This window comes from Meles meles, chromosome 16 (assembly GCF_922984935.1).
Source record: "Meles meles chromosome 16, mMelMel3.1 paternal haplotype, whole genome shotgun sequence".
Classification (NCBI taxonomy): Eukaryota; Metazoa; Chordata; class Mammalia; order Carnivora; family Mustelidae; genus Meles; species Meles meles.
The window spans coordinates 65,871,128-65,892,414 of NC_060081.1; the positions used below are offsets into that span (position 1 = coordinate 65,871,128).

At 48.3% G+C, this 21,287-nt stretch overlaps 1 protein-coding gene across 13 annotated transcripts in view; it reads right to left on the reverse strand.

Moving 5' to 3' along the window:
- Window positions 1-21,287, reverse strand: part of PTPRT (protein tyrosine phosphatase receptor type T) — a 1,093,025-nt gene that overhangs the window by 692,127 nt on the left and 379,611 nt on the right. For all 13 annotated transcript variants that reach the window (XM_045981319.1, XM_045981314.1, XM_045981318.1 and 10 more), the window contains exons 4-5: window positions 21,055-21,136; window positions 12,260-12,375 (exon numbers count right to left, since the gene is read on the reverse strand). In XM_045981319.1, coding sequence (XP_045837275.1) covers window positions 12,260-12,375; window positions 21,055-21,136 — 198 coding nt within the window. The remainder of the gene's footprint in view (window positions 1-12,259; window positions 12,376-21,054; window positions 21,137-21,287) is intronic.

Sequence of the window (21,287 nt, forward strand, 5' to 3'; positions counted from 1 at the left end):
AACGGGCAGGAGAGACAAGAGCCATGGTAGGAAATGGCACTGCAATGGACCCCCGGCAAGGAGAAATGAAGGTTAAGTTAGAGAGATGAGCCCAGACAGAAGGGGAAGTAGGTGCTGAAGTTCAAGACAAATGAGCAGCCACCAAGGACCTGAGATCAGGGGAGATCCTAGGAGACCAGGCACGGTGACGGGCTCAGCTACCAGAACGCCGTGGCAATGTGGAGAAGGGATTTAAGCGAGGGACTGTGTAAGCAGCACAGGTTCCAACCATGGTCTCAGCCCCGTACACAGGCAGGAAGGAAAACACAAGGGGAGAAAACGAAGGGAGGTTTCATCAAGCAGGAACAGAGTCACGAAACTCAGGCTCACAGGCAACTGAGCAGGTTTGAGTGGGCACAGGGAGGGGTGGAGCGGGCAGGGTGCCGGGAGCCGGAAATGGACCACAGCCCAGAGACAAGGTGGAAAAGTAAATCCTTGCAAGCAAGATGCCAGGTGCCATGTACAAGCATGGGGATACAAACGCTGGGATGCTGGGAAAGAGGAGAAGGACAGCAAAGAGAAGTCAAAATCTTGGGGAAAGCCATACAGAAGCATGACATGGATAATGCATATGGAAGCCTGCGGAAGAATCTATCAGGCTCCCGAGTCACCAGTCCTGCACGCTGGAAATATTCTTTTGGTGCCTGGAGAATTTTTTTCACGTATAAGTATATCCTTCCTCTGAAATTTCGGGCTTAGCTCCTTTCTTCTCTCAGACCTACATCTGTTATGCTAAAATGGAGTCATTTTCTAGTCCCTCTCTGTCCAGGGCAAACTGGAGAAATTTCCCAGTGGGCACAATAGAGCCAGGCTCCCCAGAAGCAAAGCCTGAGACATAGGGACCTACCAAGTGCCCCCAGGAAAAAGGGGATGAAGGACAGTGAAGGAAGGAGCCACTGAGGAGTGATGTGGTCGAAACAGTCCAGCTTCAGCCTGACTCCCCGGGACCTCAGGAGCCTGAAGTGTACCAGAGCTGATCCCAGCTTGAGGCCAGGAGCCAGCACCGGTACCCCGTATCAGCCAGTCGCTGGCCATGGCCTGCCCGGCGGGAGAAGAAGGAAACCATTCCCATCTGCCCCAAAGCAGTTTGTGGGGGAAGGGGAGCTGGGAGCCATTAGCAGCCAACTGCACAGTGCCTTAGGGCTGGGGGCACTAGCTCAGAAAGGACACTGTCCAGGACACCGGTAGCATCCGTTCTATCCAGTGCTTTCCTGTCCCTGCCTCCTCCTCCTCCAGGACCTTATATGTGGGGTCTCCTAAAGTCCCATGAGCCACTGCTTTGAGATATGCTGGTAAGTCGCTCCCAGACCTGTTCAAAAAGGGGGGGGGGCGGGGGAGGCAGCCAGACCAGGACCAGCCTCCACTGAACCCTCGCTACATGGAAAGCTCGAGCACCCTGCAGTGACACACGGCTTCCCCCCCCCAGAATCCATCCAGCTCCCATGAGTAAAGAGCTGCATAACTAAGTGAGTTTGATAAATATTTCATTCACCCTAACAGGATTTGTCTGAGCATTTATTAAGTAAAAGTCACATTAACATTTTTGAGTACGAAGCCCTTGCCAGGCACCGTGTTAACTGGCTTACACAACAGAATGCACTTAATCCGTTAAAAATCTCTATGAAAGTGCTTCTCGGGGGTGGGGGGGGGTGTTCCTGGACCATTGGCATCACCTGGAAAACTGCTGGAAATGCAAATTTTAGAGAGAATTCCAGGGCCGGTGTCCATTTGTAGACACTGCTTATTGGGGTTGGCAATGTGAGTTTTCCCCTTCCTTGTTCTATTATTAACAACACTGGAAATGACCTCATTATTCAACGAAACACAAAATGAGAGACAAGGGAGTGTGGAAGGTGTAATTTCTACCCAGAGGAATTTATAGGCTGGGTTAAAATTCCAACAAAATGGCAAAAGGGGTCAAGTATAAAGTTGAGTGTGGAAGCCCTATGCTTCCTGGAGGACAACAGGATCAGCGTGGAGAGAGCTGTGCTCTTAGAATGTTCCAGAATACTAGTTCTCAAAGCGTGGTCTGCACACCCACTGCAGAAGCATTCCCTGGGGAGCCTGCTGGAAATGCAAATTCTGTGGCCCCACCCCAAACCTATTCAGTCAGGATCTCCAGGGATGGAGCCAGTCTGGTTTTAACAAACCCTCCAGGTGCTTCTCAATGCCCCATAAAGCATGAGAGAAGCCTTATTCATTACTCCTATTTTAAAAACGAGGAAACTGAGGCAGAACTAGGTCGAGCAACACGCCTTATGAATGGCGCATACAAGTCCCCTGGCAATCTCCTTAAAAAGGCAGATTCTGACTCAGTGAGTCAGAACCAACCACACAGGCAGAAGCAAGTTCTTGTATGACTTTGCCGAGTGACTGAATTAGCACGTGGACCCAGGGGATCTGATTCCAGAGACTGAGGCCTTATCACCCCATTGTCCAAGTGCCATCCCTATAGGGCCGTGCGCGGTTACACCAGGACTCTGTGAGGGATGGGTAGAGCGTGCAGTGTTCCAGAAACTTACTTTGCTTATTCAAAGAACATCAACTACCATCTTGCGGGAAACAAGGGCTCTGGAGAAAACAGTCTGGGAGACTCTGTGACAGAAACCCAGATGCCTAGCTTTCTGGGAACCTCAGTGGTCTCTAAGTCAGAAATACCTACGTGAAGACGCATTACCCAAGCATCTTCCCCCATTCTTGTCTATGGCATACATGACAGGCTATTGGGTGAGGTTTTCATGAGTCTAAAGCAGTGGTTCTCAAAAGTCAGCAGGCCTTGGAATTACCTGAAGGGGGATTCTGTCGGTCAGGAGCAAGCCTAGATAACCTGCATTTCTAACAACTTCCCGAGTGATGCTGAGGCTACTCGCTTTGTCCTAGGTTTCTAAGACATGAAGGTTACTGCTGTCCTAAGTCCCTCAGTGGAAAGTAAGGAGTCAAACCATCCCGCAGAATACATGAACGGAAACGCCGTTAAATCCAGGCCATTTCCCCTGGTTGAGCAACTGCACCGAAGAGGGCCAGCCACTGGTGTGCTGTTCAGAGCTCATGCTCCCCTGGCAAACCAGAGTCCACTCTCGCCAGCTCTCGGAATGCACTGGAGGAAGGTTATCTGTTTTCTTTGCCCAGAGGCTTTGTCTGCCCATCAAGCTCTAAGCCACGAGGATGCTTCTGCCCAGAAGGTGAACCTTTGTCCAATTCAGCCATGCAGGGGAGGTGGTGGGGTGGGGGGGGGGGAGATCAACCCGCATTCTCAACTGAACGAAGGCCTTGTGAAACCCAAGCGGTGGTCCTGCTTAATCCCATTTTATACTCCTGCCTCTCCCATCACGGCAACAGCTTCCTTTGAAATCTCTCATTTTTCTTTCTCTTCTTTCATCTGTTTGACTCTCTTTTAAAACAACTCAAATTCCACCATTCCTTAGCCGCCTGCCTTTTTTTTTTTTTTTTAACATCATTTGAGAGTCACTCTTTGCAAGAGGAGGGGTTGCAAATATCCACTTTAATATTTTGGACCCTAGCACAGGTGCATCCTCCCAGTCCCAGGCAAGACCTGTCTTCAGGAACTACCTTGAGAGGAAGGCAGAGAAGCAGCTGACACCATGGAGAGTCTGCTGTTTTCATGCTACTCTGTTCTAGCTACGGAGGTATCTCTAATGGCCTCACCATTCCGCAATGCCCCCTCCCTTCTGCTCCTATGTCATGGCATTATTCCCTGCACAAAGAGATAAGACATAGCCTGCAAAACGGCTGCCATTATTTCAGAGAGGCCACGCAGGCTTGTAATTGATTTATGATCGGTCAAAGTGGAAACAGTGCTGTCTTTCACGAAAGGGAAAGGGAGTCCAGCAGACAGGATGCCGGTTTCACAGGAGATGCTCCGACACAGAATCCTGGGAGCCTTCTTTCCTGGCTAGGAAATATTTAGGTGCAACTCTCACCGTTCATTTGTAAGTGAATATGCTTTTCACTTCAAGGCATATTGCTTCAACGGCACGACGTCTGGAAATTTAAACCTGACTCACTGATTCCCTTAAGAGCATATTTGTACCTCTCTGGCTGTCTCTAAAGGGTAGCTTTTGATTATTTTTTATTAAAAGTTAAAAGAAATACAAGTGGACATAAATCATTTTTGAATAGCTGGGCTGAAGTCCTCCCAGGGGCTCATTTGGGGTGGAACTTGGGGTTTGGAGCTCCTGCAGAGTCGGGAGCATCCTGGATTAAGCCCATAAGGAGTGGGAAGCCCTGAGCAAAGAGGGTGTGCAGGTTTAGGGTAGGGGGGAGGCAGTTTACGTGCCTCCCCCCTACCTCCGTGTGGCACTATCTCCCTTTGGCTGGGTTCCCCTAAGAACTCTAATCAAAGGCCACTTTCTCCAAGGGCAAAACTCAAATAGATACTCGGGAGAGAATTTCCAGACAGACTCTTCTCTTGCCCTGGTAACCTGGTCACGTTTGTGCTGAAATACTGAATTCCGTGTTAGCTGCTTACTGTCTGTCTCTGCTGTCAAGGTAAGCCCCACGAGGACACGAGCAGGTGCACCTTTGCTCACCACACTTCCCCCAGCAACCAGGTGCTGAGCCTGGGAGGGGCATGATCAAATCCTGACATCAGCTGAGGGTGGGCTGATGGAAGACCCCCAGGAAAGGGCATTAGGAAATGAAGGAGGAAGGAGTAAGTGTGAGAAGGGAACTTTCCAGGAGTGAGGTGGCTACAGCCTCAGAGACATGCGGCACGGGAGGAGGGGGTTCCTGCATTAGGTACAGAGGAACTGGGGAGAATGCAACCCTTTCTGTAGATCCAAAGCCCAGCTAGATTTGCATCCCCTGGGGTGCCCTAAAGGAGCTGTTTTTTGATCTAAGGTACCTACAGGTGAAAAGAAGCAAAGACAAAGCATGCGATGACAGTGCCCTGACTGCAAGTACACTAGAAACCACTGGATTCTAGACTTGCTAAGCTTTATGGTTTATGAATTATATCCCAATGAAGCTAACCCTGGGATTCCCAAGCCCAGAGCTCCCCCCTGCCACATATGCAAATCTGGCCCAGTTTCCCCCTCATGTCATTCTCACTGGACTTGGCCGGGGGCAGGGGAAGGCGGGAAGGAATGAGACTCTGGCCTGCAGGGCTCATTGACCCCCTCTAAGACAGTGTCTTCTACAAATAGGGTTAAAAATAGCAAGTCCCAGAAAACCCGGCTGGGAGAATTAAGTCCACCCTATGTGCAACCAAGCTATCAACGTCAGCTGCTATGTTCTCGACCACGGACCACTACTTGTTTAGCTGTGGTGCTGCCACAGGCTTCAACAGCAGCCCCACACGGGAGGGACCCCCTCGTGCAGATGTAGGCAGGAGGTGGAGGAGCTGGGTCCAGCACATACACAGCCCCGAGCCAGCAGCAGCGGGGAACCAGGCTGGCCGGAAGCATCGGTGGCAGAAAGGACTGACATGTCTGCTTATCTCGTCAGCCCTGGTGTGACTGCTGTCGAGCTGATGCGCTCACAGGGCAAGAGCCTTTTCCTGCCCGATTAGGGTCTGCTCCCGGTCCAATGCTTGCGATTTGTCTAAACACATATGCTGCCCCTCCTGAGATCTGTGCCAAGCGCTCAAACTCACGACCTCCTTTCTGGGACGCGTCACATGTTATTTGTCGTTACAAACCCGTGGGGAAGCAGATCCTTTGTAGGGTTGCCTGGGACTGACTCAGCCTGCTCGGAGCCCAGCGGATCACAGTCTTCCATAAAGACCGGGCGCCACACACGCAGTATTTCTAACCCCACCCCCCTCGGATGGACGGCATCTGCTGGTGAGGAGAGCCTGCGGGAAACTGGAGAGGGGGGCTGCTGCTTCCCATTCTGCTGGGCCTCGTGTTTTTGTTTTGTTTTTCTGTTTCTATTAGTCACCTATACTCATTTAAAGTATTTGGAGGAGACAGAAAAGGTGAAAATACAAAGCAAACATAATCTACCATCACAGTCAATTACTACGGGTCCTGGTATGCGTCCTACAGTGCTGATGCAGAATACTATTTATAGAAGTATGGGTATATTCGTGCACGTAAATATGCATTGACGTTTATTTTCTGACAAAAATAAATATACTGAGCACATTGTTTTATAACCCGCACTTTGCGCTTAAACACCTATTGTGAGAAGGGCACTCACTATACTTCTGCAACCTGGTATTTAATGACTCCAAGCCAGCATTTCCATCTTCAGTCCCTTCTGGGGGACGTTCAGGATGTTTTCAGGTTTCATCCTTTGGAACATACTTGCAGATACATTTTTTTCTCTCTCTCTGGTTATTTTCTTCCGTCAATTCCCGAAAGTAAAATCACTCGTGAGAAGAACATGGGCATTTGAGACTTTAGCTACCTGCTGCCAAACTAGCTTCCAGAACAGAAGCACCCACATACAGATGATGTGCCACACTCATAACCTGTCAGCACACCTCCACCTCGCTGTACCCTGCACGCTATCCTTTTTTTTTTTAAAGGGCTGCCCAAACTGTAGGCTGCTTTGCTTACTGGACATTGCACTCAGAATGTGCACCATCTACTTGCTTCAGAAATGCTTAGAAATGGTAAGTTTGGGTTGCTCAAGCCAACGTTATCATGTAAGGAATGACCAAGTCATGAGTGAGGCCCTTCTACCAGAGACCATGGCATTATATTCTTCTCAAGGACAAATCACTCGCAAACAAAATGAGCTTGTTTATAATTGTCAGTGGCCTCTATCAGCCTTTTTCCTAAAGGACTAGTATTGTTCTAGTCTTGGGGATACGCGCTTTTGCATGGATCCCATCCATTGATTTTAAGTAAAGCATGCATTGTAGTTCCACAAAAGCCGACACCAGCAGCTAGGGGTTTCTTAAGGTATAGAAAAGTTCCAGGAGAGAGAAAACAGAGGTATGGGCTAGTCTTCCTTTTTAACTTACCAATTTATGATCAGAAAGCACTTACATATAAGCAAGCTCGAGAGTCCCACCCTATAGAAAGGAAGGCAACCGTTCTCTCCAACACAGACCATAAGGATTTAGCTCAACTTGAAAGTCCACCAACCATGCCCAAAACACTGCTGGAGAGAAGGGGCACTGACATACTATTCGCAAAGCAAAGTCACTGACTTTATTTCCCTGACTTCAAACTGGGGGATAAAAATGTTTCCATCTCTGATGACCAACTGTGATTCCTTGGTGTCTCTTAGAAGTTATAGAAGGAAATAGCAGGGGTGACAGGTAGACTCTTGGTCACAATGTATCTGTTTTGCTTACTTTGGAAAGCTTCAGACTGAGTCACAGAAGCCCTGATTGGTGGAACAGAACCTGGGCCAGTCTGTACGCTGCTCCTCCAGGTGCTGGAACAGATCCAAGGGAGCATCTCATGAGAAATTTGCTCCTGCCTCAGCCTGTGTCAGATCAGGGTGCTGTGGCCTCGTGAGTGGCAGGCAGGTGTCACAACAGGTGCCTCCTATTTTGCACAAAGACGTTAACTCCCTTCCAACCACACTGCTGAATATAAGCCTCGACTTGACTAGTCAAGCAGGCATTTGCCGGAGAGCACGGGGTAGATCATCTACCTCCCAATATTTCCTGAAATACAGATGAGGGAGACAATATTTCTGGTGGTCTCCTAAAAGGAGTAGCTAATGAAACTATTCATTCACCAGTTATATTTAAAGTATCCCAGGATTAGCAGAGAGTTGGGGACGTCAGTCCCATCGCATTGCCCAACCCCCGCCCCTCCCTCTTCTGGGCTTTTGCACAGAGCACCAATATGGGAAACAAGCCTGTGAAACTCACTTGGGTGCCCTCAATAGAGAGAACGCCGTTCCTTCCATTGGACGCTGTTTTCTTTATGAGGACTCCTGGGAACAATTTCTGCCTGGCTTCTGTGTGAACAAGTTAGAATTTTCCCAAGCAATTGGTTTGTGTTTATCTTGGGGACACTCTGAACTGTATCTGACAAGTTTCCTTCATGCAGTTTGCGGCTGCAGGGCTGCAGGGCTGCAGGCTCCGCCCGTGACCCACCAGGAAGCCCCAGATGTGGAGAAGCGCAGTTTTAACATTATGACCAGCTCTGCAGTGTGTTCCTTTCCTCCTGTCTCTGTTGCCTCACTTTTAATTTATGCTATCTTGTCACGCTTTATGTCCCGTTGTAAGCCACCTGAAAAACGTTCTGTGAAATAAGATTCGGTTTGCATTGAAAAGGCGGTAAATAAGTAAGATGCAGAAGAGATCCACACTGTGTGTTTCTATTTCCTCCAATACTTCTATTACCTTCTAAATCCTTCCGCTGATAAAGCCGAGGCTGGGGATGCGCGACTCAGACATGCAGCCATAATCATGATAAAATAATTGGAAAAGCTAAATAAAGGTGTTGAAAATATTGTGATTGCTCCTTCTCAGTCTCCTGACCCAACCTAGGCAATGCCACTGAAATGATAAAGCTTCTAGAAAGTCCGATGCACATCAATACGAACTACAACTGAAAGATTAATTAACACTGAACACTTGAGTGTCACATGGAAGTTTACCATGATTCCTGTGGTCTGCAGGCAGCCCAGCGAAGCAAGAGGGTCGGGCACAACTATCACTTTCATTCTATGGCACTGCTAAGGAGCAAGGAAGAACAGAGAGCCATGAGAGGTGCTCATCCACCCAGGCATTTTCCAACTAGAGGAAATGGGTTCGAATACAAGAAAAGAAGCAGTACGATGAACTTCCACCCAAGTGTGCAGAGACGGCTGGGCATAGGCTGGGGTCCAAGATCCAAACGATCAGCCAGGAGAGATGGTGGAGATCTTTCGGTAAGTGATGGAGGTAACTGCAGTTACAATCTCCCAACCGTTATTCGGGCTTTGTCGAAGCTTGCGCTCTGCTCTCCGCTAAGACATCCTGCAATGTTGCAAACGTCCCGGGGGCACTTGTCCAACAAGGTAGCTGCTAGAAGCCCATGGCTACTGTCCACTTGAAATGCGACTTGCATGATGGGCATGTAAGTTCAGAATTTTATTTAATTAATTTAAATCAAACAGCCATCATTGAGTTTAACAGGGTCACAGGATACAAGATCAATATATGAAAGTCAATTGTACTTCATACACCAGCAGTCAGACTCAGAAATGGAGATCTTTTTATGCCAAAATACCAGATACCCAAGAATAAGTCTGACCAAAAAAAATGTGTCAGACCTATACTCTGAAAATTACAGTAAGTGCTGAGTGAAATCACTACAGACCTTAAATAAATGAAGAACTATACCATGTTCAGACCCACAAAAGTCATTATTGCTGTCAGTTCTCTGCAAAAGTGATTTATAGATTCAATGCAATCAATCCCCATCAAAGTCCCAAAAGGCTTTTCATGTAGAAGCTGACAAAGTGATTCTAAAAGTCAGATGGAAATGCAAAAGACCTAGAATGGCCATCATCGCTGTGAAAATGAGGAACAACTGGAAGACGAACAACACCGGACTTCAAAACTTATCATAAAGCTTACAGGAACCAAGGCAGCGTGATAGTGGCACCAAGATAGACAAAGAGATCAATGGAACAAATTCAAGAGCCCAGCCCCTGTCTCTGTGGACAAAAGCAGCACAGCAGAGAAAGAATGAGCTTTTTCAGCTAATGATGCTGAAACAACAGAGATATCTAAATGCACACCAAAAGAATAAAAAAACTTCGGTGCATACCTCACACCATATGCAAAATGAACTCAAAATGCATCACAGACCTAAATGTAAAAGCTAAGATTATAAGATTTCTAGAAGGAAACAAGAAAAAAAAAATCATTGTGACCCTCAGTTAGGCAAAGATTTCTTAGAAACGATGCCAGGACAAGATCCAAACAAGAAAAATAGATAAATTTGATTTCATCCAAATTTAAAATTGCTCCTCCAATGCTACAATTAAGAGAACGAAAAGACAACCCACAGATAAAGAGAGAAAATATTTGCAAAGCATATACCTGACAAAGGGTTTGCATCCAGAACATACAGAGAACTCTCAGCATGCAATAAGAGGAAATGAACCAATAAAAAAGGAGCCAAAAAAGTGAAACAGACACAGCACCAAAGACGACCCACAAATGCCAGCAAATGAGCACAAGGAGAGGTGTTCAACATCACTGGTCCTGAGGCAAACGGAAAGGAGAATCACGAGGAGGTACCACCACACACCTGTTCAAATGGCTCAGACTGAAAAGAATGACCTTACCAAGCACTGGCAGGGACGTTGGTAAGCAACAACAACTCCTATCCACTGCTGATGGGAATGCAAAATGGTACGACCGTATGGGAAAAGAGCTCATAGTTCTTTAAAGCTACAGGTCTACCAGATGACCCAGCCACTCCACTTCCAGGCATCTGTCCTGGAGAAACGAAAGCATTTGCCTATATATCCCTCCAAGTCCGTGAATGTTCACAGCAACTTGTTTTTTAAATCGCCTATAACTGAACAACCCACGTGTCCATCCACAGATGAATGTGTAAAGAAATCATGGTATCTTCATACAATGGAGTATCACTCAACCAAATTTTTAAATAAAGTACATCTATACACATCATAGAGGAATCTCAAAATAGTTCTGTTGAGTGAAAGGAAGAGTACATGCTGTGTGACTTCATAGAAAATTCTAAGACATGCAAATTAATACATGGTTGACCGGTCAAAAACATGTGGTTAAAAACAGCAACCCCCACTATAGTAAAAAAAAATCCATGTATGACTTTCATCTCCTCCCTCCAAACTAAATGACTAATAACCTATGAGGACCAGAAGTTTTACTGATAACATAGTCAATAAATATACGCTTTATATGTTATATGTATTATATACAGTACTCTTTTTTTTTTTTTCAAAGATTTTATTTATTTATTTGACAGAGACAGCACAAGCAGGCAGAGCGTCAGGCAGGGGAGATAGAGAAGCAGGCTCCCCGCCCAGCAAGAAGCCCGATGCGGGACTCGATCCCAGGACCCCAGGACCATGACCTGAGCCGAAGGCAGCCACTCAACCGACTGAGCCACCCAGGCATCCTTATATACAGTATTCTTACAGTGAAGTTAAAGAAAAGAAAATGTAAAGAAAACCATAAGGAAGTGAAAACACATTTACACTACTGTACTGTATTTATTGGAAAAAGAAATCCATGTGGAAGTGAATGCACCCAGTTTAGAAACCTGTGCGAGGTCAAGGGTCAACAGTTCGATGACAGAACACAGATCAGTGGTCACCTGGGGACAGATGGGAGTAAAGAGCAGAAAGAAGGATTTCGAACGGGAACGAGGATGCGTCTGAGGGAGATGGATACATCTTGTACCTTGACTGTGACCATAGTTTCACAAATACACAAACGTGAAAAGGTATTAAAGTACCATTTTAAATACTGTATCTCAGTTAAACCTCAATAAATTTGTGTAAAATACCAAAATACGTTCAAGAGCCGCATCTGTCTACTCAGTGAATGGCACAGTTCGACTCTCTGCGCTGTCCTAGCCCCTGGGATTTCCACGTCAGCATCCACGGGGATATCTCTGATGCTGCAACAATTCGTGTCTAATTCTGTGTCCCCTCGTTTCCCCCACCTGCACTGAAAGGGATCCTCTCTTCTCTTCTCTTGATTTGAAACTGAGGTCAAGGAGCAGAACTAAGAGCAGAACACATTCAGACTCAGAACATCTTCCTGACTTTCCTGAGAGACTCTTTTGGCCAAAGACCACATGGCTTTGCTGCTGTAGTGAAATATTCTGGCAAAGAGGCATTTTACCAGACTTTACCAGGATGCTGGGGAGAAGCACGACCTGTCAGACAGGAATCTCATGGACCACTAGGTGGTTAAGGTCCCTTTGGTGAAGTTTTCATGTTCCACAAACCCAGAATATAAAGTATTAAGTTTTGCCTTCACCCTGGGAGTCTGGCCTTAAAGGACCAAGTTTGTTAGAAGGCAGCTTGGAAAGGGCACAGTTACAAATTCTAGTTCTGGCACTTTTATGTGTGTGGTCTTAGTTTCTCCATCTGTAAAATGGGTATCCTGATGCCTACAAAACAGAATTGGAGTGAAGATCTAACAAGATCATGGATGTAGGTTTTCACCCAAGGAGCAGAGGTACTTCAGAACTATTCCCTCTCCTTAACCACACCAAGCCCTTCATCCCAGCACACACTTTCTTCCTTTACCGATGGATGGGCAAGTGTGAGGAGCGGAGGCCACTCCCATCCTTACCTGGAGCCAAAGTTTGTCATGCTGAGACCACTTCCCACCAGCGATGCACTGAAACGTGGCATTCTGCCCCACGTTCACCTCGACATTTTGGAGCCGCAGAAAGTGAGGTGCTTTTCCTAGGAGAGAAACCAAATGGCACATGAGGACTGAACTCAACAGCCTGCACCATTTCCCCACAGGTGGACAGCAGCTCAGGACGAGCACTGGGTGGGGGAATCCACAGTGGGGAAGCCACCTGGGGCAGCGAAGCTTCGGCTGCTCGCCCGCTTCAAGTGAGCCAGGCTCTGCTCATTCTAAGAGCTTTGTGTGATGGCCGCACTTAAACCCCAGCAATATGCATGGAATGGGTACTATCCCCATTTCACAGATCAGAAAATGAAGGCTCTGAGGACTTCTGTAGTTCAGCACAGTCAGAGAGCCAGAAAGTGAGGGATCTAAGACATGAACCAGGTCTCTCAGAGCCTCAAAAATCCTTCTTTTTAGCCTCTGGGTAATACTGGCATGTTATAGAGGGAATACCTAAGTGGCTCAATCGGTTAAGCATTTACCTTCAGCTCAGGTCATGAACCCAGGGTCCTGGGATCAAGCCCCTTGTCGGGGGCTCTGCGGGGAGTCTGCTTCTCCCTCTCGTCTGTCTCTGGCCCCTGCTCGTTCTCTACCTCTCTCAAATAAATAAATAAAATCTTTAAAAAAATACTGGCATGTTTGGAAGGGAAAATTAAAGGTGGGACGTGGGGAGGATACACCAGAGAGAAGTCTTCCCTTCTCTTCTGCTCCCTGAGAGAGCAGAAAGAGGGAAGCTGAAACAAAGCACCTCAGAGCCTGAGACCCACACGCCTGGGCTCGGCGATGACACTGATGAGGAAGACGATAAGGAGGGCGGAGCACAGAAGGGAGAAGAGGTGGAGGAGAAAACCAGGAGCTGTCATTCACACAGGACTCGCTGTGCGGGGTCCACACACAGTCACTCACTGAACCCAACACGGCTGGTGGCGGGATCGTCTCTGCCCTCCAGTGAGGGAACTGAGGAACAGACAAGTCAAGCAGCATTTAGAGTCCACGCTCTGCACTCTACGGCACAGTATCTCCCAAGGATGGGAGGGACGGGGGACATTGGCTCTGGGGACTTGGCATTAACAGGACAAGGGACTTTCAAATAAATGAAACTCACAGGGTCTGAGAAATCATCCCAGAAAGAAACTGTTACATGTGGAGTAACGGGTTCATCTCTTTCCTTTTTGTGGAGTCAGGGTCTTGCCATGTCGAGCTCACCAAAGAGGTGTGGGTTGCTAACCCATGTCTAGAAATATGAATTTCTTCACTGAGACACAAAAGTGCCAAGGATCCCCTAGCACATCAACCAAATCAAGGATGAACCAGACAGCCACTACCCCACGATGAGACCAAATGAAGAGTTGTTAAGAGGATCAAGAAGGCTCAACAAGGGCCTCTGGCCATCTTTTCAGAGACAGTCCAATACCCAGAGAGACAACTAATGGCAATAATGTCACTTATCTAAAGCTCTAGCAACGTCAGGCCCTGTGACAAATGCTTTACATGTTTTATTTCATTTAACTTCCTAACGTCCCTGTAAAGCAGATAATATGCCTAGTCCCCTTTCAGAGAGGCAGAAGCTGAGGCTCAACGAGTTTCATTTGCCCAAAGCTACATGGCATTAGTAAGAGGCGAACAGATTTCAGTCCACATTTTAGCCCAAAAGTCAACATGTAAATCGCACATTCACCGGCTTCCTGGGTAATGGGGAGTCAGTGGTATCACTTGGTCCCCAGGGTGGAGAGAAAGGGCTTGCAGGCCAGGCTAGGCTGACCCGAGGCTCCCCTCATGGCTCCCAAGTCTTTAATCATGAGTCATCCCCTTCCGAGCCATCTGTCCCCATGGCCTTCATGCTCTGAACGTTTTCTACCAACTTGCGTCATGACATACAGAGGTCAGTCAAACCCAAACCTCTGACGTGATCAGGCAGACTTGCTGTGTGAAAGCACACCTTCTGCTCAGGCTCTTAAACCAAGGACAACAGTTTGGGGACCCCCTCGTGCTACCTTCAAGACCCCACGGCTAAAGTGGTGTCAAGCAGCCAAAGTGCAGGGGGAGGGAGACCTCTCCTTGTGGGGCTCTCCGAACTGAAGATTCTGGCATCTGGTCAACCTGACCAACGTCATGCTGCTTTGATTATCTGAAATCGCTTCCTTTTGGCTTTCCTGTATAATTTTATAAAGTTATTTTTGGAACTATCCGTTCAAGTCCATTCAAGTAGGACTAAGAGTAAACACTGTAAGCCCCTTTATACCCCGGGTTTAAAAGGGAGGGAACATCCACTCTGTACAGGGAGAGAGGACAGTCTTAGCTCCAGGGTTGGGAGGCTTTGTGCTGGGTTTCACAAAGGGACGTCTGTCCTTACCCTTGCGGACACTGGGCAAACAGTTTAACCTCTGGGACTTGCGCAATGAGAAATGGATCTTCTCCGGATCAATGTCCCCTGCTCGCTTCTGATCCTGGCTTCTCAGCAGCAGACCTTTGTCTGGACTCTTTCATCTCTGGGCCCTCCTCCTTCCTCCATTTTGGGTTCAGGGGTAGAGAATTTAGAGGCTTAACAGCCCCTGGGGTTAATATTCTGGGGAAACGTGGATGGTTTACAGCAGCGAGGCTGAACCCATGCACCCACAGGAGCCATTTTTTATAAATGAATAAAGTGGCTCAGTTAGAAAACAAAACAAAAACAAAACCCCACCTCCTTGCTCCATCATTCACATTCCCACTTTTGATAGAGATTTGCATAAAATAGAGATTTCGGGACATCTGGGTGACTCAGTTGGTTAACCATCTGTCTTCGGCTCAGGTCATGATCTCAGGGTCCTGGGATCGAGTCCCGCATCAGGCTCTCTGCTCAGCAGGGAGCCTTCTTCCCTTCCTCTCTCTCTCTCTGCCTGCCTCTCTGCCTACTTGTGATCTCTGTCTGTCAAATAAATAAATAAAATCTTAAAAAAAAAAAAACAGCAACACTGCACGCACAGTGACAACTGGCATCTGACACCACCCTCAGCATTGAGGCGGCACTGAGGGGTGGTAGGGCCTGAGGAGAAATGGATAAAGACCCCATGGCCTCTTAAAAGGGACAGCTGTTACTCAGATCCAGCAGAGAAGGCCACTCCAGAGTACTTTGCTCAGGGCAGCCCATCGTCCAATTTTTCGACCCAAGTAAGAAATCCAATTTTATGTGAAATCTCTCATTCTGAAGTCTTGACTAAATTCCATTACAACGCCATGGAGGCTTAACCAAACACATCTGCAGGCAAGCTCTTCTCACGTGCGGTCTCTGTTAGCTCCTATATAAGTCATCTTCATCTAGAACAGTTCCCACTGGCCGGTCCTGCCTTGTCTGGTTCCATAAATCCAGGGATGCCCCCTACCCCTGCAGGCAGCACGCTGGGGATCACATGGCTGCTAGCCCTAGCTCAAGGTTCCCAACAAGAGAACTTACCCAGAACACCCTCGTCCTGCCCAGCCCTGTCTCCCTCTGTCTGTATGCCCTTACTCTTGGGTCTGCTCTTGCAGCCCTGGCCTCATCCCCACCTCAGGACACATCTGGGGAGCCTCCTTGTGTTGGCGACCTGTTCAGGCCACTTCTCTGAGCTCCTGGCCTCTCTGACCCTCTCTACACACACACACACACACACACACACACACACACACACACACACACCCTCAAGTCCACTTCTGAACCCTCTATTCTCTCACCTGTGGTTTTCCTCCAGCATATACAGCTCGGGGAAAGAATCTATCCTGCCAGCTTCCACTTGCCAACCTGAGGCCAAACACAGCTGACCTTGGGGCCCAGCCCAGCCTCTGGCTTGTGGTTCTAAATATTCCACCCTCACTCCCCACGGAGACCCAGCACCCCCAAAGTGGGATCCCACTGAATATGGCTAGCAGCAAACCGGCTGTGTATTTGGGGCAAAATGCCTTGATGTTGGTGACATTTAAACTCCTGCCGATGTCAGTGTTGCGTCTGAAGACAAAATATTGTGCCCTTTATCTCACTCATTAAACCTTCAGCACTCAGGAAGCCACGCAGTTGAGGAGAAAGCACAGTACCTACATTAGAAACATGCTGGAGACACTCAGTGGGCTGGGGGACATGGCCCTGCAAGGTTGTGATGGGGGGGAAAAGAAAAAATGTTTAAAAAATTCTACAAGTCAGCTTGGGAGCTAGAAACTTGGAGACCCGGTGGAAAATCGTGCCGACCTTTCTCGTGTGTGGTTGTAGCTGTGGTGTCCCTGCTCACAGTTGACACGGAGAATGACAGCGGAGGGGCAACTATGGCTCAAATACTTTTAGAATCCCACAAAAATGTTAAATGCGCTATAAAATACAGACAAGAACATTCAGTTTATAAGAGAAAATAATTTCCTTTGAGTATTACGCCTGTCTGTCCGTCAGTGTTTGGGAAGCTGCAAGGCAGTCATGAGAAGTCATAACTTCAGCCCAAACCGATGGAGAATACAGCTACACATCAGGCACTAACTGCCCCACTCCTCACTGGCCCTGCAACTTCTGAAATATTCAGTGGAATCGCTTATTGATAAGTGCTGACCTGATGTTAATAGGAAAAATGTTTTGGAGGACGGAAGTGGAGAATTACAAAGCCTGGGGAGAATGCATGTTTCTCCATATAGTTAAATTTTTAACACCCATGAGTGAAGTCATAAATGCATTCACATGAAGGCTTTGGAGGGCAAAAGGTTCTGTCACTGCAGAGGACAGCACGGAAACCGCTAGCAGCGTGCACGACTCACGATCCCCGATTGCCCCAGGATGCACACACAGTCAGCCCACTCGAGGGCATCGCTCGGGCTCCAGGGACATACACCAGCCCTGCCCGCACCAGCCAGGGGCCTGAGCCAAAAATCCAGGGGAGTGCTGTTTTTGACGCCTCTGACTTTGAAAACTCATCCATCAAATAGGACCAGCTGACTCTACATCCGAAATCTCTCTCTCATCTGCCCACCTCTCTCCATCTCTGCACTATGTTTCTGCACAGCACTGCTGACCGTCTGCTACGGGGTACACTGTGTCCCTGCCCCCCAAATATTCATATATTAAAGCCCTACTGATCAACACTGCAGAGTGCAACTGTATTTGGAGAAAGGGCTTTTAGGTGGACCTTAATCCACTCTACCTGGTGTCTGGAGAAGAAGATTTGGACACACAGAGACATTTCAGGAGCACATATACAGAGACCTATCAGGAGCACACAGCAAAGCTCATGTGAGGACAGAGCCAAGAAGGCAGCCACCCACAAGCAAAGGACAGAGGCCTTAGGAAAATCCGACCATGCCCTCTTCACCCTCGAATTCTACCTATAGACTGTGGGCAAATAAATTTCTGCTGTTTCAGCCTGGCCAGCCTATAGTATTTTGTATGGCAGCCTTAGCAAACCATTTACCCTCTGTTATACATCATATAATTACCTGTTTCATTTCCAGCATCTTCCAGAACTATGAACGGACATCTCTCCACCAGCCCGGTCCAGGGCACCACTACCTACCTTTTCCATGACTCCAGAACTTTCTTCCTTATCGGTCTCCTGGCTCCTCTATTCCCCTTCAACTCATTCTCTGCAGAGCAGCCACAGCCACTTAAACTAGATCAAATCAATCCTAGGCCAAGTCCCTCCAGGGGTGCCTCCCTGCGCTTCCATTAAAGTCTAACCTCATCAAGGCACTCAGCCCCTGTGTCGTCCGGCCTCAGCCTCCCTCCCCAACTTTTGCTCGGGCTCTTTTGCCTTGTGCCCCCTACACTCTGGCTACTCGAGAAACACGGGTGAATTCCCACTACAGGGCCTCTGCACCTGCTGTTTCCTCTGCCTGGCCTATCTCCCTCCCTAGATCTGCGCACAAGGGACTCAGGTGTCAGCTCAGACCACAGGTGCCCAGACTTGTCGCCTGCCCTCTCTGCCTAAGGAGCACTCCCCGACTCCAGCCACTCACATTTATTCTCTCCACCGTGATATCACCATCTGAAATTGTATGTTACTACTTAATATTACTTATTGAGCGGCTTTCCTCCCTCTGCCGCTTGGCTAAGATAACACCATAGAGACAAGGATCTAACCAGCTTGACGACCGAAGCACCCCCCCACCCCGTGTCCAGCGCCAGTTCCTGACACAGAGCTAATGCGCCATGACTTACCTGTTGAAAGAAAGTAGGAACAAAGAGCTGGAGCGGATGTGCACGGAGTGCCCAACCTGACAAGGAGGCCTTGGCGAGGCCCAGCTCCCCTCCCCGTGACTCAGGAGCCGTGTGGACAGACCCCCTCGGACGATGCGTACCACCAGGATTTGTATGTATTGTTCACTGGAATTTTTCCAATCCCAGCCACTATGACGGGGTCCTCACATTCTGCTTTCTGGGAAGTTTAAGCCCATGCTGCGCAAGCATCGAGGGTACACTCCGCATGTGCTCCCATTACCCAGAAATGCAACCAGAGTCATGTCCTTCTGAGTTGTACCCTACGGGCCATTTCCTGGCGAACTGGCTCTCGGCCATAACCATGCATTCCGCACTCTCCAGCAGGCAGACTGCAAGGCTGCCAGGAGAATCCTAAATTCAGAAGCCGCCCCAGTGAGGGGGTGCGGATTCCAAGCTGGGGTGGCGGGGAGAATAAGGCTTCAGGGTAGAAAGGCAGCCAAACACCCTCCAGGGAAGCCTTTCCCATACAGACTTCTCCTAGAGAAGGAAGTATTTGGTTTCCGTGGCAAACCAGTGCTTGGAGTTAAGGTGGAGTTGAGGTTCGAAGAGGGGACAGGTATCAGGTTGGGCCTCAGGACAGAGGTGAAAATTCCCACTCTGAGTGGAAAGATCTGGGATCCCAGACAAGAGAGCTGGGCCAGATTCCCCTGGGCAGGGTCAAAAATCACTTACTAGAACAAACCAAACAGACGGTAAGAAGCAGAGCTACAGGTGGGTGCTGCAAAGGGGAGCATCCCCAGCGAGGATGGGATGGGTGTAGAGCCTAGGGAAGCTGAACCCCACCTCCTGGAGACAACCTCAAAACTGGGAGCTGGGCAGAGCTAAGCATGTGGAGTTAAGCAGACCATGCGGAGGACAAACATGACCTCATGCATTTGTGCAGGCTGAGATCAAAGATCATCCTTTACAGGGCAGCTGATGCTAAGTCCCAGAAGGCCAGGGAAGGGGACAGCTGTATCCGGGTGGGTGGGGTTACCCGCATTTCTGCTATAGAAATGGTGCATGGAGTTCGGGCAACAGTGCTTGGAGTTAAGGCAGAGTTGAGGCTGGAGCAAGGAACAGGAATCAGCCTGAGCCTTATGAAAGAGTTGAAAATTCCCACTGCATGGCCGGGGATGGATTTCTGGGAACCTCTTCACATGAGGTCTGGTTCAGCAGGCATGACTGCATGGACAGACCCACCTAAGGAAATCCCAAAGATTCAGCAAGTAACCCAGAGGGCAGGAGCCTTACGCCAGAGCAATGAAGATTCTGGTAGGATCTCGGCATTCCTGAGAAGCTAGCCGGTTTTCTGGGAAGAAGGGTTCCCGGTTCTTTCTGGGAAGAAGGAACCCTTCCCGGAAGGGTTCCTTCTGGGAAGAAGGGAAACACCGTCTTGCCAAAACCCCTTGGAACTTGTCCCAAATTCCTCCAGAGAGGTGCTCTAAGGAACGAGTCAAACAATGGCATTCTAGTGCCGGGGAAGGAAGTGATGTTCAAAGTTCTAACAAATTCATTGCAGCGGAAGTAGAAACTGTCATTTCAGTTAAAGCAACACGGGTGGGGCTGATATGAGAAGAGCCCCCAAATGAAAGGACTGGAAGGCCTCTAACCACAAGAGGCATAGCACTTCTTGCAGAAACAGCAAACAGCACCCAGCCAATAGCATGACCCACGGCTACAAGGAGGGAGTAGGGGAAGCCCTCCAGGAGTGACCCAAAACTTCCTGGGACTCTCCAATATGCAGAATTCTAATAAATAAGGGGGCTGGAAACCCAGCTAGCCCTGGGCTGCCATCGTCCCCATGCAATATCCCTTTGACTATAGTCCCCCCACAACCAAATGTCACTAGATAAGATGCCATCCAATGCCCCTCTGGGATTTCGTGAAACTGTGAACCAGACGTCCTTGCACAGACATGTTGACGCATTTGAGACTAAACACAGCAAAGACAGAGAACTTCAAGAGAGAGACTGCATGGGCACAATGGAGCGGTATGGCTTCCAGGATTCTTGACCCTGGACCGTAAGTACTAACCGCTATGAGAAATCTCTCTTGACGCCTACGCAGGGCTGATGAGTGTATTTAAAATTACTTTTAAAGAATTAATAGCTTTGGGGTACTTTTCCCTGTGAGTGAACAGTGTACTAATTGGCTCCGTGTTTTGGTGGTGTTCTTTTTTTAAGACAATTGCACAAGATTCTATCCAAAGCCCTCTAATTCTTCCACTTCAGTGGTCTGAATCCCACTAATAAACAATCAGGACTTCAGACTCCCTTAATGACGGAGAGAGATTCAAACGAAGACGTTTTGCCACTCTCTGCAAATTTCCTGGAGGTGCTGCCTGTTGAACAGGCCGGCGAAATTACAAATTTATTCAGGACTGATTGCATTGAGTATGGAAGCATTTCTGAAGGATTAAAAGAGAGAGAGCGAGCGCGAGCCAGAGATGGTTGTAAGCTGACTGAATAGGGGGGACTGTAGGCTCCAAGCTCCCCAGTCTGGCAGGGAGCGAGGATGAGTGAGGAGGAGGGAACAGACTTACTGCATGGATGCGCAAGGACCCGGATCTCGTCTACCGCGATGTACCCCGGATGACCCTTCAGAGAGACGGATTCAAATATCACCTGTAACACATAGGGCAGGAGTCAATTTCACAGAAGTGGTTGTAGGCATCACAGGAAGCTGCCCAGCCCCCAAACTGCCTGTGTTTCAGCTTCGCACCAGAACCTCCCAGAGAGGTCTTCTATTAGCCTTGTACGCTACCCTGGCAATGGA